The sequence below is a fragment of the Epinephelus lanceolatus genome, chromosome 22 (genome assembly GCF_041903045.1).
Source record: "Epinephelus lanceolatus isolate andai-2023 chromosome 22, ASM4190304v1, whole genome shotgun sequence".
Classification (NCBI taxonomy): Eukaryota; Metazoa; Chordata; class Actinopteri; order Perciformes; family Serranidae; genus Epinephelus; species Epinephelus lanceolatus.
Window position 1 is genome coordinate 4,609,694 of NC_135755.1, and position 14,777 is coordinate 4,624,470.

A 14,777-nucleotide genomic window follows, 5' to 3' on the forward strand; every position below is an offset into this window, starting at 1 on the left:
AGCACGAGAGTTGTGTGGTCTCTGTCCTTGTTTGTCTTCTATTGTTTCTGAATCACTGGTTGGTTCCCTTGTGTTTTATGTATTTTAGTGCTTTTATTTACTTTTCATTTTATTGTGTTATTTATTTATATATTTATATTTTTTAACATATGATTTTTAGTTTAGTACCTGAACAGCCGAGCCTTGGCGGCACACAGGTTTGTGACGTGTCAGAGGAGAAATGAGCCGTTCACATTTCTCTCTTTGTGGCAGGTAACGGTTCACAAACCTCACCGTATCACCGGAGCCTCCTTTATCAGCTCACCTGGAGGGACGTCAGCTTACAGGCCTTAACTACAAAATGCAGCCCAAGGTTAGACAGCCAGCTGGCGGCAGACACTTCTACCATTTTCAGTGTTTGTCAGTGCTCCACAGTGACTGTTAGCACCCAGCCCACTGTGGGTCTATTAGGGAATGGACTAAAATATACCAACCGGGCTGCATGATGTGTCTGGTTTATGCACTGAAGGGACTGTTCTTAACTTATCAGAGGAGGAGGGTGGCTGGTTGATGTTTATGTTTTTATTTTATTTTGATCCCCCATGTAGCCACGAATATTTTTCCTTGAGCTTTTTGAAGTGACTGGCGGAAAATGCATGACCCTTCACCACGAATTAGATTTTTAAAACTTGGGTTCATCTGATGAACTCAGCTAAACGTGCCAGGCGACCCAACTACAAAAGCAAGTGGACTAAAGACATCCTTTGTGTCTAATAGTAGAGCAGTAGGCCCAGTGTAGCCTGTGCGTGTGTGTGTGTGTGCTGGGCCCTTACCACACACATGATGGAGGAGAGGGTGGCTCCAGAGGAGCCTTTGTATTTTGTTGTTTTCCTATTAAATGTGTTTATTTTAACTGTTTATTTTAATTTTCACTGCCCTCCCAAATTTCTTTCTGCGCTCCTAAATTTCTTTCTGTGCTGCTAACCTTTTTTGCTCCTAGTGTCCTGTCCTGTTTGAGCTCTGTTTTTAGCCTCATTGTGTCCTGTAGCTCTAACTGCCTCTCTGGGCACCGCGTTCACATGTGTGTGCTTGCTTTCGCTGGTCTCGCGCTGGCTGGTTGGTGCAGCCTGGACCCAAATGTTTTTGTTGCCATTTGCGGAGCCTGGGCTGCCTACAGAGACGGGACTTTTTCACAGCATATTCAGAGGACATGTAGCTAGCGGATCATCAGGAGATGTTTGCTGTATGTGACATATGACTTGACTTTTGACTTGCTTGACTTATAGCAGGGACTTGACTTGCTTGATTCCCACCACAGCTAACTTGAGACTTGCTTGTGACTTGCACATGTGTGACTTTCCCCCATGTCTGCTCCTGACTAAGATAACAAAACAAGGACTAAATCATCTCGTATTGTGCCAAACTTTAGTGGATCATAAGACATTATGTATGGAATTAATCTGTAGATGCTCCATTTTAAAATGAGACCAAAGTTTCCTATCAACCACAAGAGATCATTGAGCATACAGTCATAAATGTCACACAAAATATGAGGCCTTTAATTGATCGGACAGTCAAGCATGAAAGAGGGAGTGACATGCAACAAAGGGCCACAGGCTGGAGTCAAACCTAGGCCGCTGCAGCAACAGCCTTGTACATGGGGCGCCTGCTCTATCCACTAATCCACCGACGCCCCATGATCTTGACCTTTAATCTCTGACCACCAAAATCTAATCCGTTCATTGTTGAGTTGAACTAAACATTTGTGCAAAACTTGAAAAAATCCCCTTGCGGCTTTCTTGAGAAATCATTTTCACTAAAATGGGACGGACAGACGGACGGACAACCTGAAAACATAATGTCTCCAGTCACGGCTATCTCCGGCACAGAGGCATAAAACATAGAATATAAAGTTTCAGCTTTAGAATAAATAACACACACTGACCATTATATGACACTTGTCTTCAGTTATGCGGCTGTAAAACAGTGGACGTGTCATTTCCTATAAATTCTTCACAATAAAAGTCCCATGTTGTTTTGTTATTTTAGCTTTGTTTAGCTTTTATTGTGAAGCAGCCAAAGCAGAAAATATTGGCTTTTCATCTGCAGTGACTTCATACGAATCTTATCCGTCTGACAGCGAACATGAAACGGTAAAATAAGGCAGATATCTGAAAGTACAAACAGCAACGCAGGAGAAAAACTAAACTTCAAACACAGAGATTCAGTTCAAAGATACAAAACTTGTGAACACACAGACACTTTGAAAACTCTGGGCTGCTGCACAGACACCAGTTGAGCCTCAACACACGCTTGTTGGAGGGGGCGGAGCCTGTCAGCTTCAGCTCCACTAGTTTGGAGTCCACATGTGTCTGTCTTTGGTTTTAGGTGGATTACAATAAGAAATGACACGTTTGGAAGATTTTATTCCACTTACAGTGATGTAACCAGAGGCTGTTAACTCAAGTAACGTCACCTGTGTGGGTCGAGGAGGAGGGAGAGAAACGCAGCCCAGCGACAGGAAAACACAGTAAAGACTCTCACACTGAGCTCAAATCAAAGCAGTGCACATAAACAAGGTAAATAACATCAATAAAATATTTGCTTTCTTTCAGGGGGGTGGGGGATCCCACTGATAGAGGAAACACTTGATAGCAACTGGGATTGTTCCACAGCACATCAGTCAACACATGGATGCATAGGGAAACAGGAGCCAGTGAATGCTTGTCATTTACAAATGAGATCACATAGACGTATGAATCCAGATCATTAATGGTGCAGTCCTAATGGGCGTGTGAGTGTGAAAGAATATCAACCTGTCCTTAAAGTCCAAGATGTTTCCAGTGCAGACTATTTATTTGCTTATTGTTGCAGTCTAAAGGTCTGTGACTTCAAATGATTATGTGACGTTAACATGAAAACAAAGAAACCTCAGAACCTCAGGAATCTTAAATTCTGTTTGGATAAATCTCAAACTTGATGGTGTCTAAATGTTCTAAATCATCATTTCTCTGCCTTTCATAACCAACTGTTCAGCCATTTGGAAAGACACAACATTTCTGAAAACACTGAAAGCTTTATAACCTCAGTCAAGGATTTATATTATATATATCCAAAAACAAACAAACAAACACCTACATAAGCAAGTGAACTGACCTCAGAGTCTCCAGTCTACAGTTTGGACTCTCCAGTCCAGCACACAGCTGCTTCACTCCTGAATCCTGCAGGTCATTGTGACTCAGGTCCAGCTCTCTCAGATGGGAGGGGTTGGACTTCAGAGCTGAGGCCACGACTTCACAGTGAGTCTCTGAGAGTCCACATGAAGTAAATCTGACATGACACATATATTAGAAAATCTGTTATTGTCAAAGAGACACTTTATATTTACTTTATGGATTTGATAATAAAACAGTTTGAAATATCCTGTTTTGATGGACTGAAAATAGTTAAGAATAAAAAAAGAACACAAAGAATTCAAACTAATTAAAAGCTGATTCATGACCAGAATTACTGCCTCGTGGTCGTATGCTTCACCAGTCAAGTTACACTTACAGTTTACATCCATGTCTGTCCAGACTCATATGTGTCCATGACAGCAGACAATGATTCAAATATGGATGTTGCTGCAAAGAAGCTACTTATTCTAAAACACAGACGCTTCACACACATCTTCAACCCGACAGCACAGAAGATCTATACAATCAGCACAGTTTCAAGATCAGTGTCACCAACTCAGTCTCTGACCAAATGTCTCCCCTTCTGTTCCTGAGATATGACGTTTAATAATGACCAGAGAAGTGTTTTATGCAGAACATGATGATGTCACAGTGAAGTTGACCTTTGACCTTTTGGATATAAAATCTCATCACTTCATTATTTTATCCTGTTAGACATTAGTGTGAAGTTTTGTCATAATTAGTGAATGAATTCTTGAGTTATGGCCAAAAACATATTCTGTGAGGTCACAGTGATCTTGACCTTTGACCACCAAAATCTAATCAGTTCATTCTTAAGTCCAACTGGACGTTTGTGCCAAATTTAAAGAAATCCTCTCAAGGTGTTCTTGAGATGTCGTGGACAGACTGACAACCCAAAAACATGATGCCTCTGGCCACGACTGTCGCCGGCGCCGAGGCATGAAAAAAGAGATAGCAACAACTGGATAAAAGCCGTTTTTAGGACTTCAGAAATCTCCTTTGGCAAATAATACAGATCTTATTTTAAATTTTTAAGCATAGTGGTGAATAAACTCAGGTATTATCTGCATGTCTGATTCTATAAAACACCTTACACAATCTGTTTATGGAGTAATAACTTTACTGATTTCACTCAGAACCATCAAATACTGCCATACTGTGATGAAATGCTGCTGTGATAAAACCTCAACAACAACCTCTGAAGTCCATCATTTGTTTTATCAGGTTCACATGGCGCCTCCATCACATAAAGGTGAAAAACTGTAAACTGGAACAATTATTAGAAATCAATAGAAAAACTGTGTTCATTAACTCAACAGCTATAAACACAACCAACTGAAACATCTACATGTTTTGCACTCACAGCATTTGAAACAGCTCAAGAACATCTGTGACAAAATACAACAGACACATCATTTGAACATTTTATGAATAATAAGAATTTCATAGTGTGTATATTTGAAGAATTGAACTACTAATCTACAATGATTTATGATGTTAATCACATCTGGACTTACCCAGCCTTTCTGCAGTTCCTCACAGCTGGAATCAGTCTCCGTCGTCCAGCGTGTGATGTGTTGTATTTCTCCACATCGAACTCATCCAGAACCTCCTCTGACATCTGCAGCATGTAGGCCAGAGCTGAGCAATGGATCTGTGAGAGTTTCTTCTCTGATCTGTTCTCTGACTTCAAGAACTCTTGGATCTCCTGATGTACTGAGAGGTCGTTCATCTCCAGCAGACAGTGGAAGATGTTGATGCTTCTGTCAGGAGAGATCTTGTTTGTGTTCATCTTCTTCAGGTTGTTGATGGCTCTCTGGATGATTTCTGGACTGTTGTCTGTCCGACCCAAAAGGCCTCCTAACAGTCTGTGGTTGGACTCCAGAGAGAGGCCATGAAGGAAGCGGACAAACAGATCCAGGTGACCATTTTTACTTTGGAGGGATGTCTCCATGGCTCTTCTTAAGAAGACATCCAGGGATCTGTAATTATTCCAGTCTCTCCCCAGGAAGTCCTCCAGTACCTTTGTGTTCCTGTTGGTGAAACAGTGGAACAGGTAGACTGCAGCCAGAAACTCCTGAACGCTCAGATGAACGAAGCAGTAGACTGTTTTCTGGAAGATCACAGACTCTCTTTTGAAGATCTCTGTACAAACTCCTGAGTACACCGAGGCCTCTGTGACATCAAGACCACAGCGCTCCAGGTCTTCTTGGTAGAACATGATGTTTCCTTTCTCCAGATGTTCAAACGCCAGCCTCCCCAGCTTCAGAAGAACGTCCCTGTCAGCCTCCGTCAGCTCCTGCGGATTCGTCTTGCATCCCTCATCATACTTGTGCTTCTTCCTCTTTGTCTGAACCAGCAGGAAGTGTGAGTACAGGTCAGTCAGGGTCTTGGGCAGCTCTCCTCTCTGCTCTGTAGTCAACATGTGATCCAGAACTGTAGCAGTGATCCAGCAGAAGACTGGGATTAGACACATGATGTGGAGGCTCCTGGATGTCTTCATGTGTGAGATGATTCTGCTGGACCGCTCTTCATCACTGACTCTCCTCCTGAAGTACTCCTCCTTCTGGGCGTCAGTGAAGCCTCGTACTTCTGTTACCCTGTCAACACATGCAGGAGGGATCTGATTGGCTGCTGCAGGTCGGGAAGTTATCCAGACCAGAGCCGAGGGAAGCAGCTTCCCCTCCATGAGGTTTGTCAACAGCACGTTGACTGATGACTTGTGTGTGACATCAGTCACAACCTCATTGTTGTGGAAATCCAGAGACAGTCTGCTTTCATCCAGGCCGTCAAGGATGAACAGAACTTTACAGACAGCGAGCTCCTCTGCTGTGACCTTCTGTAATGTTGGATGGAAAACACGGAGCAGAGTGAGAAGACTCAACTTTTCATCTCTGATCAAGTTCAGCTCCCTGAACGAAAGCAGAATCACCAGACTGACATCTTGGTTTTCCAAACCCTCGGCCCAGTCCAGAGTGAACTTCTGCACTGTGAAGGTTTTTCCAACGCCAGCGACGCCGTTGGTCAGAACCACTCTGATGTGTTTCTGTTGGTCAGGTGAGGCTTTAAAGATGTGGTGACACTCGATTGGAGTTTCATGGAGGGTCTTCATCTTAGAAGCTCTCTCAAGCTGCTTCACCTCATGTTGGGTATTAACCTCTTCACTCTGTCCCTCTGTGATGTAGAGCTCAGTGTAGATCCTGTTGAGGAGGGTTTCACTTCCTGTTTCATCACTTCCTTCAGTCACACGTTCACATCTCCTCCTCAGACTGATCTTATGTTCATCTAAAACCTCCTGCAGACCACTGTCTGCTGAAAGAGAAGGAAACATGTCAGACTAAAGAAATAAATCTGGACTCTGATTATTTTCATGACCAACATTAAAACAAGTAACACAAACAAATGAAGGTTTTATACATTAGTTTTATAAAATCTTTCATGTCTACACTTTACAACACAAATAAACTAAGAAGAATCCTGTTTTCAGACATGATGACATCAGCAGACAGATGTACAGTCTTACAGCAGGACGGCTGCTCCTCCACAGAAACATGACTCCTCTTCTTCTCTCTGTGGAGATGAACACATTATTTAGATCTCGTCCTGCAAACTGTGCTGAAAATTATTTGCTTTATTCACACACTCAGTCACAGGCAGTTCAAATATCTCATGGTGGAGCTTCATGAAAACCTCCTGAGTAATGTTGTGCTCCACTGTGAGACGACTTTCAAAAGGCAAAAAGCTGCCTCATGTTTTTCAACAGTCTCTTACTTTTTGTCTGAGGGTCCAGGTTCATGACTGAAGTCTGGAGGCTGTTCTTTGGACCAGTCACTCTTCATAGACAGACAGCTGGACACTGGAGACTCTGCTCTCTGTCTGTGGAAACAACAAATGTTTGACACATATTATTAGTCCTTGTAAAGACCAGGTTCAAACAGTATCATCGTTGGCGCTGCCTGTGTTTTACCCACCAGCAACTACGTGTCTCCTTTATCTGAACACCCTTGTAAATATACAGGTAATTTAGTTTCCTTCTTATTTCTTCTCTCAGTGCTGCTCTTATATACTGTGTTCTATTTAAAGCAGCATTGCGGAACTTTTTACCATAAAACTGTCCCTAGTTCGTATCACCCCCCCTTGAAGATCCGCATATTTATTTGAACCCAACAGCGACAAAAAAGCCTTTCTCTATACGGCTATTTAGCGTAGCCTGTCTCGGGTCGGGCACAGCAGAAGTCAGCAAACCAGAATACGCCACCCAGAGGCGGAAGTAAGTCTGCACACCTGCAGCGGCCCGCAGCCATTAAACCACAGAAGAAGAAGGAGCCGTGTTTACGAGTAGGATTTAAGAAACAGGCTAAATGACATGTAGTAGGGAGTAGTGAATGATTTCGGACACATTGCACACTCTTGTACAGTAGGTGGTGGTATGCACTTGGAAGTTGTTTGCGATGCGCCAATAAATTGAGAGAAGAACAAGAGCCATGTTTACAGAGAGCTTTCTTCGAGTAAGCGGTACGCAGCGGGCATTGCTGAACACATAACAGTTTTACCAGATGTATCTATAGGGACTTGGTTGTACTTTCGATATCATGGCGGATAACGAAGGAGCACCATCTAAAAGAAAAAGAACAGAAGAAGGCTAAACGGGACAGTGACAGGGCTCGAGCCCAAACGTGTGTAAACCTCGGTCGGGCATTCACCAAGTGGAGAGAGCTGAGAGATTTGAAAGGTTTTAAAACTGATCCCGAGTTGGCCCTTTTCCTAATCCACAGGTATGTAATTTTTGTTTTTATTTAGAGAATATACCGCAACTTGTTAGACGTTGTTTCACTTCAATATATGACGACATGGAAGTTATAAGCAAGCTAAATGTAACGTTAGCTGATGTGAACCGCTTTTGTCTAGTAACGTTACAACAAACGCCACAAAATTATCTGTGACTGTGACCATGAACACAAATATACAGCAGGCAGTTGTCCTCAGTTTATAAGAAATTCAGAGCTACACCAGAACATTTATGATTTTCCTCTCGCTCTCCAAAACAAATGCATGCGGTAATTGCCAGTTGCAGTCGAGATTTTACGAATGAAGCTGAAGGCTGCAGTCGGAAATTTATGACACCAGGCTGTGGGTGTCATACCGCTTCGACCAAAACGGGCGCTATAATCAACGAAAACGGAAAGTTCCGCACAGCTGCTTTAACTGCATATTTTATTGTTATATTCTATTTTCAGTAGATAGCCAAATTTAAAGGACTCTGATCAGGGCCAAATAACTTGATCAGGACATCCCCGATGACTGAATAAAACAATACCTCATGTCATTATAAAAACAGTGTTGTGGTGCAGATTATCAGATAATAATAAAAACAGAATCATCTTCAGGTCAGTTTACAGTAGAAACAGTCTCTCACTTTGTGTCTGAGGGTCCAGGTTCATTACTGAAGTTTAGAGAAAGAGGTTTACTGCGGTCACTCTTCAAAGACAGCTGACAGCTGGACACTGGAGACTCTGATCTGTCCCCGTCTGCCTCCAAATCATCCATCTTCCCAAATCTGAGAGAACTGTAACACACATACACAGTGTGATGAAGTCAGTAACTTCTTATTTATAGGACATGATTACATATTGGCTGGGTATTGTTATGACATACAGTAGGGGAGAGCGGGGTCAGTTGGGACACTTTTGTATTGACACTAAATAACCTTTGATTACTCACAGACTACTTGAACAGTAATGAAAATAATTTGATCTCTGAACAGATACAGGCGTCTGCTAACTATTGATCAGGTGTTTAGAGCCCAACCCAAACGTGAAAGGCACAGTTTTGTTAAATGTACAAGGAGTGCATTTTCCCAAAGTTCTGACTCCCTGGGACAGTTGGGACACCAGCCGTGAGAACATATCATTTATATTGAAAAAAGAAATCAGTCTAAATTTGAACACCTTATATTCACAGCATCATTTGTTCACACATTTCTTTGAGAGAAAGAAAACATTTGTAAAACTAGAATTTCTGTCTCAAAGTTGTATGCCTTCAAACACCAGTTGAGTTTCTCTTACAACATCAGTTTAGTTAGTTTAGTTTATTTACTTTTATTAATCCCCCTGAGGGGAAATTCAATGTTTTCACTCTTGCTTGTCCGAAAGACACACACATGCACAAACAGGACCTATACATGCACAAAGTGGAGAGATCTCAGAGTGAGGGGGCTGCCCTTGGTCATGCGCCCCGAGCGGTTGGGGGGTTCAGTGCCTTGCTCAAGGGCACCTCGACAGTGCCCAGGAGGTGAACTGGCACCTCTCCAGCCACCAGTCCACGCTCCATATTTTGGTCCGGACGGGGACTCGAACAGGCGACCCTCCGGTTCCCAACCCAAGTCCCTATGGACTGAGCCACTGCCGCCCAATGTCAGATCAGATCGCCCAGATCAGTGTCACCAACTCAGTCTCTGACCAAATGTCTCCCCTTCTGCTCCTGATATATTATGTTTAATAATGACCAGAGAAGTGTTTTATGCAGAACATGATAATGTCACAGTGAAGCTGACCTTTGACCTTTTTGATATAAAATGTCATCACTTCATCATTTTATCCTGTGAGACACCTGTATGAATTTTTTTTCATAATTAGCTAATGAATTCTTGAGTGAATGACAAAAACTTCTTTTGCCAGATTGACCTTGAGCTTTGACCACCAAATTTTAATTAGCTCATCCTCTAGTCCAAGTAAACGTTTGTGCCAAATATGAGTAAAGTCCCTAAAGGCCTTCTTGAGATTTTGTGTTCATAAAAATGAGACAGATGCAAGGTCATAGTGACCTTGACCTTTGACTAGTGATGGCCAAATGAAGCCTCATGAACCACTTTCTTTATTTTCTGACCCCACCAGATGGCGCTCTTGGTTTAAAGATAAAGGCTGAAGGAATGGCAGTGAAATGTGCTTTCAAACCTTTGTTGAACAGACAGCACCATCTACTGGCTTCAGAGAATAAAGACAGTGGTCCGTGAGGCTTCATTTGGCCATTACTACCTTTGACCACCAAAATCTATGCATACGAATACGAATATGAAAACTTTATTGTCCACAGAGTGGAAATTTGTCTTTGGTTCCACCATTAACATGTCTCAAGGCAAGAGGACACACAAAACATAATAAAACACTGCAGAGCAGAGGATATAAAATATGAAAAAATTATGACTGCCTTTGCAATACAGTGTACAGTCAACACACATTTGTCCACATTCAAAACATACCAGTTCATAAAAGTACACAACGCAATATGAGTTAAATTAAAACACATAGGTCTAGGATAGGGCTGTGACAATAACCGCATCACCGCAATACCGCGGTCACGTGATGCCTACCGTGGTGAAGAGGTCATCACCGCACAAAAAAAAAAATAAATAAAAAAAGATGATTCATCATGCCAAGCCAAATGTTAAAAGAATACTCCGACGATTTGGGAGTTATGCCCTTTCGCTATCATTTTCATATTGAGACAACATGATGGATATCGTTTTTGTGTCTGTACGTCCAGTGGCTGGGTCTCCTAGCATACCTGTCCCAGAGCCAGCTGCAGCTATTGCTCACCGGTGTATCCCTCCGCGCAGGACGTAAACACACTATAGTTCTGTGTATCAAACTTCTTCTAAAACAACTAAAACTGACTCTCGGTTTTTGAATTAATGTTTAAACACGTTTATTTTAAATGCACATGCAGAAATGTGACGTATCACCGCCATACCGGGGTGATACGTCACTCTGTCACCGCTGTGAGAAAAAATACATACCGTCACAGAAACCCTCAGCAAGAGTAAAAAGTAGGAGTAAAGGTAAATATCTACCGCATTCTAGTTTTATTTATTGTATTGACAGCTTCTGGGACAAAGGACTTTTTATAGAGATTTTTCCTTGCCATCGGTAGTCTGTAATGCTTCCCTGAAGGTAAAAGTTCAAATTCACTGTACAAAGGATGAGAAGGGTCGTTAATGATCTTCTCAGCTTTGCGTCTGATTAATTCATCGTACAGACTACTCAGCTGCTTCTGTGGCTTCCCTAAGATCTTGGAGGCCATGTTCACTATTTTCTGCAGTTTGTTTCTCCATTTAATGTTCAGATTTCCATACCACATAATCATATTAAATGATAAGATACTTTTCACCAGGCTCTTATATACTGTTTCTAAAATAGTTTGACTCACTCCAAAAGTATTGAGCTTGCATAGCAGGTGGAGGCATTGTGAACATTTTTTAAAAATGTGATCCATATTTATTTGAAATGTAAGACTGCTGTCATTGTATGTGCCCAAATATTCAAAATCATCAACCATCTCGAACATTTGTCCATTGATGATTATTGGCTTCATTATATTTTTGTTATTTTGTAAGATTAGCTCCTTGGTCTTTGAGACATTTATTTCTAAGGAGCTGGTTGAACACCAATCTTGAAAGCTCAGTGCATGGTTAAAATACAAATTCTCTCTTTCAGTATCGCCCTCCTGCAGGAGAGCAATCAACACCATATCATCTGCGTACTTAAATAAACTAAAGTATGCATGATCAATATTAAACTCATTTGCGTACACAGAGAAAAGAGAGGGTGAAAAAATGGCAGCCTGTGGTGCTCCTGTGTTCAATACGATCTCATGTGAGACAATACCATTTACAAGGATTCTTTGTGGGCGGTCAGAGAGGGAGTCTCTGATCCAATGAAAAATGCCACCGTTAACCCCTAGATTGATGAGTCGCTGCAAAAGGATATGTATTTGCATGGTGTTAAAAGCAGATGTGAAATCAATAAAAATAATTCTAACATAGTGTATGGGGACTTGTAAATGTTTTGTTATGGTGTTGAGCAAGGTTACAGTCGCATCATCTGTGTCCCTCTTACTTTTATATGCGAACTGCAGGTGGTCAAGGCCGTTTGATATAGAAGCTGTCATATATGTCTACTTAAAACTCTCTCCGTGCACTTACCTAAAATGGAGGTGAGTGCAATGGGCCTATAATCGTTTCATTCTGAAGTCCCTGGCTTTTTAGGAATGAGCACAATGTTCGACATTTTCCAAATTTGGGGTACTGTACACAAGTCAAGCAGGAGCTGAAATAGTTTAGGCAAAACTCCTTTTAATTGTATAGTTCAATCTTTTAACACTCTCCCTCTGAGGCCATCAGGCCCTGGTGCCTTTTTGGGTTTTATTCATGCCAGACTTGAGGCAATTTCATGTACAGAAATTTGTCTTATCAAATTGGCTATAAAATAATTTTAATTCATTAGCCCAGGATGGAGAAAGGTGGATCACAGGGGCATGTTTCTGCTCCCTCCCCATCATTTGATTTAGACCTTCCCATGCTCTTTTAGCACTGCCAGAATAAAAGTGTTTCTCTACTTTATCCTTGTACTCTATTTTTGCTTTTTTCAATTTAGCTCTTAATTCACATGTCTTCTCTTTGACAAGTTCTGTATTCCCGTTAACAAAAGCAAGTTTTTTCTGATTTATACAATCCTTTAAGTCACTGGTTATCTATAACTTATTATTTGGAAATATTCTAACTGTTTTTGTGCGGATAATGTTACTTGCACAGAACATTATATAAGATGTGATAGTGTCTGTCAAATCATGTGGGTTATCACAGGAGTCAAAGAAGATCTGCCAGTCCGTATTGTCCTGACAGTCTCTCAGTTCCTCCTTACAATCATGTGACCATATCTGTATATCCTTAGTCACTGGCTTTTCCCATTTCAGCTTCGCCCTGTAACATGGGAGCAGATGTATGACGTTATATTCAGACTTTCCCAGGACTGGCCGACAGATGGATTTGTAGGCATCGGGTAAATCACCATAGCACCTATCCAGGGTGCACGTCAGACGGGTCGGGCAATCTACATACTGTTGTAATGCAGGTTGAAAAGATACCACCAGAATTTCATAATCGCGGGTGCAGACTTTGTCCCGAACAGTGTACTGTGTGGCCCATCGATTGTCAACAAAAAGACACATGCCACCACCAGCTGATTTCTGTGATAGTGTATTGTCCCTGTCCGCCCTTATCAATGTATAACCGGACAGGTTTGGATTCATCATCCCCTCTTTTAGCCAGCTCTCAGTGAGAGAGATGAGATTGCTTTGTCTAAAATCACTGTCATATTGGACTTTCGCCATCAGTTCATTAATTTTGTTCTTCAAGGAGCGGACATTAGAGAGAGTTATTACTGGCAGGTGATGTTTGCAGCCACGTTTCCTTAGTCTTTGTTTCACTCCTCCTCTCGAACTTCTTTTCTTTGCTTTAGACTTTCCTCTTGTCCAGATCTTCTTTTATTCAGGATAGGTATCCAGTGTGTCCAAGTTAAAAGCTCCCCCTGACTTTGCTGGGGGTTTGAGCGACAGCAGGCACTCACGTGTGTGAGTGACGACGCCGTGATTTTCTCCGGAGAAACCTCATCCTTCAACAAACAGCCATCCAAGAAGGCACACAGCCAGAGCCACAAAATCATACCAAGCATAATCTTCATTTTGCCTGCACAAATATCCACCTCCAATCACTTAAAAACTGAGCTGTGAAGATGTCCCTCAGACGTAGACAAACACTCCCGTTCTAAATTATTGCTGCCAGTGCCCCCCAACATTCTCTGAACACCCCTGTGTTAGCTCCCAACAAACATTCAGCTAACACTAGCACAGCCTGATAGGCCTGAAAATCAACTTTCCAACCATATGTTTTTGTATGTGGCACAACTAAAAACAGTATGGTAGAAGACAAATGACAAAAGAGCCAAAACATTTACTTACATGCTGTAGATTTCAAAACTGTGAATAAATTGTGAGCAATAGTCAGACGGTCTCCATTTTGAGGTTGAAAGTGAACAGGATGTGGCTGAGCATGGTGGATGACACAGTTTCTTTCTACCTTGCTAAATAGGCGGCACTGTCCGACCCCACTCTCCCCTATAACAGACTAAACAATGAATCAGAATAAAAATCAGCTGATTAATCAATAATGACAGTAATCATTATTTTTATAGTATTAACACTCACCGTGTCTCAGACGACCTGTATTCCTCTGACTGCTCTGTCCAGTTTAAAATGGAGTCTGAACACACTGACTTTAGACTCTCAGTGTTCCCTCCTGTTGGCACCTCCTCCCTTTTATTCATAGGAATTTTCATTTCGTCACACAGAGTTGCCTGAGATTCGTTCTCAAGACTTGAGACTGTATTTGGAGTCAAGACTTGGGACACGTGAACAATCTTTATCACTATTATTCTTATTATTAGAATTATTACTTTGATGCATTAAACTTTGGTCGGTGTGTTGCCTCTGTTCTTTTCTCTGTCGCTGACTGTTTGCAGGAGGGCAGGGCTGTACTACACACACACACACACACACACACACACACTCCCTGGTCCAGGTGTGTCCAAAGTCCCAGGGAGCGGTCTTTGCTCGCAGCTTATCATTCCTAATATAAATATACGTGGTCCACCTGTTTAACAAACAAGATCACTCTACATTCTCTCTGTTCACCTCACAGTGGCAGGACTATCATACAGTTTGTAGACATGCACCAAGCAAGGAAAATATAAAAGAAGCAAAGGTCAT

General features: G+C 41.8%; 1 protein-coding gene across 20 annotated transcripts in view; it reads right to left on the reverse strand.

The window, feature by feature from the left end:
• Positions 1 to 14,362, reverse strand: part of LOC117245824 (protein NLRC3-like) — a 55,435-nt gene extending 41,073 nt beyond the window's left edge. For 14 of the 20 annotated variants that reach the window (XR_013488463.1, XM_078163832.1, XM_078163825.1 and 11 more), the window contains exons 1-6: positions 14,217 to 14,362; positions 8,593 to 8,742; positions 6,948 to 7,052; positions 6,700 to 6,746; positions 4,694 to 6,488; positions 3,136 to 3,309 (exon numbers count right to left, since the gene is read on the reverse strand). Coding sequence is in view for 19 of the 20 variants with exons in the window: in XM_078163832.1 (XP_078019958.1) it covers positions 3,136 to 3,309; positions 4,694 to 6,488; positions 6,700 to 6,746; positions 6,948 to 7,052; positions 8,593 to 8,742; positions 14,217 to 14,347 (2,402 nt within the window). In the remaining variant the exon portion in view is untranslated. Of the gene's footprint in view, positions 1 to 3,135; positions 3,310 to 4,693; positions 6,489 to 6,699; positions 6,747 to 6,947; positions 7,053 to 8,592; positions 8,743 to 13,970; positions 14,137 to 14,216 lie in introns of all 20 variants that reach the window. The other 6 variants (XM_078163835.1, XM_078163834.1, XM_078163833.1 and 3 more) reach the window with 4 other exon arrangements.
• Between the last annotated feature and the right edge of the window lie 415 nt (positions 14,363 to 14,777).